General features: G+C 44.3%; 1 protein-coding gene across 1 annotated transcript; it reads left to right on the top strand.

The window, feature by feature from the left end:
• Window positions 1–4,043: 4,043 nt before the first annotated feature.
• LOC129858024 (probable G-protein coupled receptor 101) lies at window positions 4,044–9,596 on the top strand. Its single transcript, XM_055926885.1, has 2 exons — window positions 4,044–4,761; window positions 5,419–9,596. The coding sequence occupies exon 2, from the start codon at window positions 5,531–5,533 to the stop codon at window positions 6,872–6,874; it is 1,344 nt and encodes a 447-aa protein (XP_055782860.1). The 5' UTR covers window positions 4,044–4,761; window positions 5,419–5,530; the 3' UTR covers window positions 6,875–9,596.
• Window positions 9,597–9,601: the final 5 nt, after the last annotated feature.

Genomic DNA, 9,601 nt, shown 5'->3' with positions numbered 1-9,601 from the left:
GCAGGTTGTTGGTCACTAGATTAAAGCTAAATGTTATTCTCATATCTGTTGATAGTGTTTGAGGTGAGACTGGAGGTACAAGGACCGAGAACGCACTGATTATTCACTGTTGTATGGTACTGATGACATTCTGTGAACACTGTGTGATTCTGTAGCAGCTGACATAGTCACTGCCTTTTTGTTTTGAAATCCTACCAGCCTCTCCGGCTGGTGTTTACAGAACAGTTGGTGCTGTCTGATTAGGATATAAAGGGCCTGTCTCCAAGAAGCTGGTGTTTACAGAAGTTGCTGCTGTCTGGTTAGGATATAAAGGGCCTGCTCAGAAAGGGCCAGCTAGACTCGTAATAAACCGGATGGATGTTTGATTGACTTTACCAATGACAGCTGTCCTTTTTGTTTCACCTGGAACTTCCTATTAAAGTGTGTGTGTGTGTGTGTTTGTTTGTGTTTGTTTGTTTGTTTGTTTGAACATTCCCTGACCCCTAATGAACAGAAGTTATGGAATTTTCCAAGAAGAATAAAGCAAAAAATGTATGGGAAGGTAGACTTGGTAGTCTCTAAATACATTTGACTCAGCTGCTACCAGAGTGTTTTAACTCAGTAAGTTCATCCATTTAACTTTTTCATTTTGGCTCAGTTACAAGAGCAGTGAGTCTGAATTGCCTTTCAGCAATTTAATTTCTAGCTACCGTAATGAATTGTCAATGTAAAATGTAACTTTACATATATGTTTTATGCATGTACATCAAAGAGCTCTCTAAGCTAGGCTATATAATACTTAATATGCCTAATATATTTATGATGAGGCAGCGCAGCAGTAGATTTGAGGCAATTGTTGAATAATGTCATGTAGTTTGATGTATTAAGCATGTGGATGGGCAATGTGAAGGGAATGCTAATCATGAAGATATGGATATCAGTGGTTTCGAAACAGAATGACGTGGGCTAAGGTGTTGCTTAACATTGCCACACACTTCACTCTGCCTACATTTTGCTAAGTGCTAAGTTAATATTCATGGTTATATGAAATCTTTAGATTTTTCTAATTATTTGCATTAATCCATTCAATTAAGATGAATGTAGTGATGTATGGTGAAACATTTACGATAACTATGAATCAGTGAGGACCCCCCAAAAAATCTGATTAAAAGTCTTAATTTCAGCACTAGATGGCAGTATAAAACCACTCTGTTATGACGGTTGAAAACCAATGGCGTCACTAAATAAATGGTGCATTTAAAATCTTCCTAATTTACAACTGTAATAAGAGATTTCCTCACATACTCACATTGTTGTAATGTTTGACAAGCCACTACTACACAGAACATTTGATGGCTCAATCTTCATCTGACAAAAGAACAGGGTTCTGTTGAGAAAGAGCCCCCCAGAGAGCTAACACAGACATTTAGTCACTTTACACATAGAAGTACTTCCCCCCCCACTCACCTATTCGTACTTTACACCTTCAAAGACAGTAGCAGCTGAGCCTGGTCTGAAGTATCATGAGTGCCCAAACCCAAAGTGAAATGCCTCTCCCAAATATAGCTCTCCCTCATCAGACCGGTTCATATTACAACTTGATTTGAACTCATCAAGGAATCCATTTCCATGGCTGATCATTGGGAACGTTCTTCCGATCAACAGTCTGGGGACTAAATATGTTTCATCTCCTCTCTCTCTCTTCTCTGTGGTTCTTTTCAACACTGTGACTTTCTCTTTTGATCCGTCTCATCTCTGCCAAAGGTTATAATGAGCACTAGTTAACAGCCTGTGTGTGAGAGAGAAAGAGAGACAGAGGGAGTTATAGGGGCCTCACACCTGGGTAGTATTGGCTGGAAGGCTCCAGAGACAAGGGGGCCCTTCCTGCCCAGTGTGTGTGTGGCCCCTGAGGGTGTCCCTGACAGAGCCACAGGAACAGAGTCTAATCCCACAGGCCACTGCAGGCTGCTGGGCCCGCGGGGCTCCCTTTGAACCAGGGGCCATGGTGCAATAAGGAGGAAGAAGAGGAACGTCTTCCTAGAGCCACCAAGCATTTAATATGCAGTCAAATCTAACAGGGAGTGCTTACTCAGCACTTCAAAGGACTTTTTGATGCCTTAGATTCTGCAGACTGGTAACAAGAGGCTTCAATACAGACGATGAATAGGACGAGGCTGTGGATGCTACAGTTTAATTGGATTGGGCAGAGTATCCTAGATGCTTTTGTTTCTCCACACTTTCAACTGCAAAGACTTCCGGATGATGATGTAATTAACACATTCAATCTAGGATTGTCAAAACAAACCTAGTTCTACAAGACGATTGGTCTATTTATATTAATTATGAATTATTCCATACATGGTTTTACATATTTCCTGATCACATGATCTGACCAAGAAACAAATCCAGACCCTATTATAGCCTGGTTTACAGAGCCAAACACACAGAGTTCTTACTGGTCAGTCTCAGATCATGTGGTCAGGATCAGGAAAAGCTCTTTGTCACTCACTGCAGGTTGTGTCCAGTTGTTGTGCCAGCTCCTGACACGCTATGTTGTTTACATCCCAAACATTACGATACCCACTTCATCGACTGTCTGATTGGATTATTTAAACACTGAGACCATTAAGATTATTGAAGATCCAATAAAACAAACTGGGATAGAAGGCCGACACATAAAACTCCACACATTGTCATGTAACTATATATAGCTTTAGGATTTTACTATCAAATCATTTGACAATGATTCAAATGATTCACATGGCTGCAAGTGTGCACCTACCATCCATACAAAATGCACCTGTGGATATTTCAGAGGTGTAGGCCTTCACTCCAGTAAATTACTTTGGTCTAGTTTGGTCACAAATATACATTTAGAGTTACATTTTTCCATTTGTTTTATTGGGAAAGGTCTCCTCCTAAGTAAGCATTTCATGGTAAAGTCTACACCTGTTTGTTGTATACAGCACATGTGACAAATAACATTTGATTTGATAATGCAAAGCAATGGAAAATCCCATTTGATGATACACTATATACACAAAAGTATATGGACACCCATTCAAATTAGTGGATTTGGCTATTTCAGCCACACCCGTTGCTGACAGGTGTATAAAATCGAGCACACCACCATGCAATCTCCATAGACAAACATTGGCAGTCGAATGGCTTTTCTGAAGAGCTCAGTGACTTTCAACATGGCACCGTCATAGGATGCCACCTTTACAACAAGTCAGTTTGTAAAATTTCTGCCCTGCTAGAGCTGCCCCAGTCAACTGTAAGTGCTGTTATTGTGAAGTGGAAACATCTAGGAGCAACAACGGCTCAGCTGCGAAGTGGTAGGCCACACAAGCTCACATAACTGGACCGGCGAGTGCGGAAGCGCATAGGTCATAAAAATTGTCTGTCCTCAGTTGCAACACTCACTACCAAGTTCCAAACTGCCTCTGGAAGCAACGTCAGCACAACAACTGTTCGTCAGGAGCTTCATGAAATTTGTTTCCATGGCCGAGCAGCCGCACACAAGCTTAAGATCAACATGCGCAATCCCAAGCGTCACCTGGAGTGGTGTAAAGCTTGCTGCCATTGGACTCTTGCTGCCATTGGAGCAGTAGAAACGTGTTCTCTGGAGTGATGAATCACGATTCACCATCTGGCAGTCTGATGTACTATTTCTGGGTTTGGCGGATGCCAGGGAAACGCTACCTGCCTCAATGCATAGTGCCATTTGGTGGAGTAACGTTTGGTGGAGGAGGAATAATGTTCTGGGGCTGGTTTTTATGGTTCGGGCTAGGCCCCTTAGTTCCTGTGAAGGGAAATCTTAACGCTACACCACACAACGATATTCTAGACGATTCTGTGCTTACAGCTTTGTGGCAACAGTTTGGGGAAGGCCCTTTCCTGTTTCAGTATGACAATGCACCCGTGCACAAAGCGAGGTCCATACAGAAATGGTTTGTCGAGATCAGTATGGAAGAACTTGACTGGCCTGCACAGAGCCCTGAACTCAACAACCTCTTGAACCCATTTGAGATTAATTGGAACGGCGACTGCGTGCCAGGCCTAACTAATGCTCTTGTTGCTGAATGGAAGCAAGTCCCCACAGCAATTTTTCAACATGTAGTGGAAAGCCTTCCCAGAAGAGTGGAGGCTGTTATAGCAAAGGGAAGACCAACTCCATATTAATTCCCATGATTTTGGAATGAGAGGTTTGATGAGCAGGTGTCCATATACTTTTGGTAATGTAGTGTACATCGATCTAAATCAGGATTGAAATATGAATGCAGGGGGGGAGTTAACCATGCAGGGGTTAACCAAAAAGCCTTTGCATTTTGCACAAAGAGAAAAGGGGCTAATGTAGCTGATTACAGATGAGCAGCTATCAGTCTCACAAGGCAGGTGTCGTTGTTTTATGACAAGCTCGAATCGACTGTGTATAGGGCTAACCCACTATCAATGGGTAAGCGCAGTATTTCTAGTCCGTTATGTTTGATCTGTCATGAAAATTGACAGTAAAGAGCAGTGGAGGTTATATGCTTGTGAAAATAAGATGCCCCGCTGAGTGAGTGATGACAAGCCGTGGGGAGGCTGCTGACATTGACGATACAGCAGTGACTGACTAAAATGGGAGCGCGGCGAAGCAATGACAATCGAACCGTATCAATGGGGGAACCAGCGATCTGGTGCTGAGGAGAACGGAGCATCATCACCGACCAAAACACCGCAGCCTTCAGCATCTCAACAGAACCCGCTACATAACAAAGTACAGATGGCCATTTCAAGGTAAAACGTATATGCTCAGTGATATTTGTGTTGCTGTTTGGAAACAATGAAGAGCACAAGATACAAAATCAATTGCATGTCTACAATTGATTGTATGGGGACATCAGTGAGCAAGGAACAATGGAAATTCGGAGGCGGTTGTTTGAATCATTTTCCTTCTTCATTTCAATTCGCCTATGTTTAAAATATATATTTATTTGCATTTAAAGTGGGGTATGTTATAATACTGTGTCTCGTGAAATTTTGGTCTGTGAGAACAGTAGCCTAATGTGTCTGGTGATTGGGTCTCAAACAGGCACAGGTTTCTGTTGACAGATTATAAAATGCCTGGACAAGCTCATTGTGATACTCTCCTTACATGTCTAATGCAGCTGTTACAAAGAACAATTGCCATAAAACAAATGATACAACCCCCCCAAAAATCATATTTAATTCCAGGTTGTAAGGCAACAAAATAGGAAAAATGCCAAGGGGGGTGAATACTTTCACAAGCCACTGTATGTGTTGGTCTTGCAGCTAAATGAATGAATTCAGAGTGAAATGAATCCGCCTCAACAGTGTAGTCCTTTAGAATTAGTGTGACATGTTATGATAAAAAAAGCAGACAAACCCGTTTGAGCTTGTGCTTTTCTCTTCTCTGTCATCCTCTCCTTCAAGATGGAAATTCGACTGACAGATAAAAAGGACCTGTGAGACGTCGGGTGCAAATTGCGGACCCTGTCGGAGCTACAGCCACACATGCTGTCTCCCCCACCCCACCAGCCTCAGCATGCCCACTTCCGAGGCGCCCAGTGTGGGCAGTAACTCCAGCACTGTGCCCTGGGACCCTGGTTCCTCTGGTCTTCCTGGCCCCACAGATTGGCCGTCGGTGGCCAACAGCGTAGTGAAGATGGTGCTGATCTCAGCCATCGTGTGTGTGTCTCTGTTTGGTAACGTGGTGGTGTTGTTGGTGTTCCAGAGGAAGCCTCAGCTCCTCCACGTGGCCAACCGCTTCGTGCTCAACCTCCTCCTGGCAGACCTGCTCCAGACTGTGCTGGTCATGCCCTTCGCCATCGCTGCCACCATGCCCGGCATGTGGCCCCTGGACGCCCGCCTCTGCCAGGCCCTGGTGGTGCTCATGCACCTGTTTGCCTTTGCCGGGGTCAACACCATCATCGTGGTGTCGGTGGACCGTTATCTGGCTATCATCCACCCACTGTCCTACCCCACCCGTATGACCCCTCATCTGGGCACCAACCTCATCGCCTGCACCTGGGTGCTCAGCCTGCTCCAGAGCACGCCACCTCTCTACGGCTGGGGGGCCATAGACTTTGACCGCAGGCATAACGTGTGTTCTGTGGTGTGGTCCTCTAGCCTGTCCTACTCAGCCCTGGTTGCCACGTTCTCCTTCTGGCTGCCTGTGCTCATCATGCTGGGCTGTTACTGGATGGTGTTCAGGGCAGCGAGGAGGCAGAACGCCCTGGTGCACCCCATCCAGACCCACTCTAAGTCCCAGCCTAACCAGCCTCCGGACCCCCAGGCCCCCTGCACCGGTAGCCCCCAGTGCCAGCCCCAACAGCCACCCCCACCCTTGGACTCCTTCTCGGCCGGGGGGTACCCCATCCGGGGCAGGCACAGACGTTTCCACTACCACTGCAAGGCAGCCCGGGTGGTGTTTGTCATCATGGCATCGTACATCCTGAGCATGGGACCTTACAGTGTTCTCAACACAATGTCCATTCGCTTCAGTGCTGCTGTGCCTCCATGGCTAGCCTCCCTAGCCCTGGTCCTCTTCTTTTTGCAGTGCTGCCTTCACCCGTACATCTACGGCTACATGCACCGCAGTGTGAGGAAGGAGTTTCTGGCCCTACTGTGTGGTCCGCTCTGCAGGCAGGGCCTTCTCTGCCACACCTCCGCACAGGACAGCTGCTTCACCGTGACCGACGGACGATCCACGCAGCCCCATCTGCCCAGCCTGGCTGCCCGCGTCTGCCCCCTCCGCACCTGGGAGGAGGGCACCACCACGGAGGCTACCTCCTCCACCATGGATAGGAGGTCCAGGGACAGCCGCAAAGACACCACCTCCACCAGCCTGAGCTCTGAGAGAGAGCTCGCCGTCCACACCTCCACGTAGTAGACAGGTCTACAGCAAAACAGCCTGGGAGATGGGTTGAACTGTTTTTTGTGTGGCAGTTTTCCCCTCCAGTGAAGACATGGTTATTCAGCATGGCTAAACTTGAGCAAATTTGCCTTTGGTCTACAGGGTTTCCCATTCTGACAATAGCTATGTTTCCATGAACTTGTCCAGTAATTTTTTTTGTTAACGTTTAGAAAGTTCGCATAGATGATAGATTCGTCAAATACCTGCTACTGTGAGTTTCCATTTAAAACAAATTTATGTCGATAAAAACAGCTGTACGTAATGACGTCACACCTAATAAAACACGTTTTCGAAAAAACCTATAGTGTCGAATAAAAATTAAGTGGTTGAAGTTTTTCGTTTAGGCAAATTGCGCATTAATAAATTGTCGACAGCCTAGAATAATTGGGTGGTGAAACTTGCATCCAGCCAACCAGAAAATCTATGTGAAGCAATTCAGCCATTCTTGAAAGTCAGGACAAAGATCCTGCAAAGAAAGATACTTTTTATGGTTAAAACATTGATTTAGCAGGCAGTAGGCATTTAGAATTAAAATGTGGAGTGGAGCTTCATAGTAAGTGTTGACATAACGTGCCCCGCGTACATTCAAAATACATTATTCGGCAATACATTTTTCCGAAAAACACAGTTTCTATCATCATTTGTTGCAATAAAGAAAGTTTGACAAAAGAAAACTCCATCCCTGTTGAATGGATAAAAATGTTGTCGATCTTAAGAAAATGTCTCCTATATCTGCCGTTTCCATTACACGTCACAATGAGACCTGTCCGGCAGTGTTTTCCGTGAAAAGCCATTGTTAGTTCTCCTATTGTTCAGTTATGGTTGATGCGTTATTTTGAGTGTTTTCTACCCTCAGAGAAAAATCTCTGTCAAGCATCCACGAAACAGATCAGTATTATCATATCAAATTGAAAGAACATGCCGCAAATGTATTTGACTGTTCTGTTGTTACACAACACAAACTCCTCATGGTGACAGTTTATTATGTTTGTCTCCTGTGAGGAGTATTACTACTCACCCTGCCTGTAGTGCAATAATGTTGTAACTGTACTGTATAATATAACACATGATGTCAAGGAAGAGATGGCTGAGAGGGACAAAATGACCTTGATTCATGTCATTCGTGAATCGGGTTCACTAGTTTAGCACTAGAATTATCACAACTAGCTACCTATCATATGCACAGCTGTCCTTCTGCATTTCCAGAATCTCATCTACTATCCCCATTTATCTCTGTGCCCCCTTACTCAGTAAGATTATCTCTGTGCCCCCTTACTCAGTAAGATTATCCCTGTGCCGCATTACTCGGTAAGAGTATCCCTGTGCCCCATTACTCAGTAAAATGATCTCTGTGCCCCATTACTCAATAAGATTATCCTTGTGCCCCATTACTCAGTAAGATGATCTCTGTGCCCCATTTCTCAGTAAGATTATCCCTGTGCACCATTACTCAGTACGATTATCTCTGTGCCCCATTACTCAGTAAGATTATCTCTGATTATCCCTGTGCCCCATTACTCAGTAAGATTAAGCAGCCTGCCAGTGTTGCCAATAAACTCAGGGTGTTATGGGGACTGTGGAGTGCCCATGCATGTCCTTGAAGCCTCTTGAGCCTGTGAACAGCACTCTCTCTGCCCCCTGTACCGTCTGGTTCCCTTTCAAAGCACCTCTTGTTACTGAGCTGTGCAGTGTCTCATTGACTGTTCCCCTCCACTACCAAGGGAACTGCTCTAGGCAACCTTCTGAGAGGTACACTGTTCATGTTTGCCTTAGCCAGTTTGTCTCTCTCATCTCAGAGGTTCAAAGGAGGCCGGCTGAGAGCACTAACAAAATCCACATCTTGCCTGAATGCGGCCATGCGTCATGGTAGGGCTCCACTGACTCCATATTTGTCCACTTTGCAGCTTCTGTAAAGCATAGGTAGTATTAGTATACCATATCAGTATTGTTGTTACTTTATCAGAGCATAGAGCATTAAGTATCCGTCAATATGAAACAGGTTGCAATGTACTGTAAACCATTACTAGGGATTTTATTCATGTTGAGACCTCAAAATATTGGTTAAAATATTCAATACAGTAAAATGTACATAACTCATACAAATGTGTGCATATTGATTTGGAAATGTATTGCTCAAAGCCATGATGAATGTACAGTTCATGTAGAGATCAGTCTCTGTCCATGGTCTTGAGGAACCATAACGGTTGGTTTTCATAGTACCTCAAGTGAAATTGTTCAATCTAAAGCAAGCTCATCACAGACCTGTTGGTTACCAAACTGGAGCATGGTGCTGATGTTGTAGTTACAGTAGTTCTTTTCAGCATTGGTTCTTCTCTGTTCTGAGTGGAAGTCCTTCAGCAAGTGTAATCTGTATGCATGTTGAGAGGCTGAAGTGTTACGTATGAGTGAAATGGACTCGAGTACTGAGAATCTCAGTTTTCAGCTATTTTGTTTAAAAGGTAGTTGACTCGGAGAGATAGTTGACAATAGACACGATTGTAAAAAGTACTGTGTGATATGTTTCCTGTTGAATATGTCATAGTGAAACTAAAGTAAATAACATGTTTTATATGCAGTCCTAGAGATGTGAGGATTTCTATTGTGCTTTTTTTATTGTTCATAATTTTCAACATGGTCCGAGGATGTGTTCATTTATAAAAATTAATAAAATGTGAGTTAACAACGCTGAACAAAACTCCT

This window comes from Salvelinus fontinalis, chromosome 6 (assembly GCF_029448725.1).
Source record: "Salvelinus fontinalis isolate EN_2023a chromosome 6, ASM2944872v1, whole genome shotgun sequence".
Classification (NCBI taxonomy): Eukaryota; Metazoa; Chordata; class Actinopteri; order Salmoniformes; family Salmonidae; genus Salvelinus; species Salvelinus fontinalis.
Note: the sequence above shows the minus strand (reverse complement) of the source record. Positions and strands in the feature narration are given on the sequence as shown.

Excerpts from the sequence above, each read along its gene's own strand:
- LOC129858024 (XM_055926885.1), top strand. The coding sequence starts at position 5,531 with ATGCCCACTTCCGAGGCGCCCAGTGTGGGCAGTAACTCCAGCACTGTG.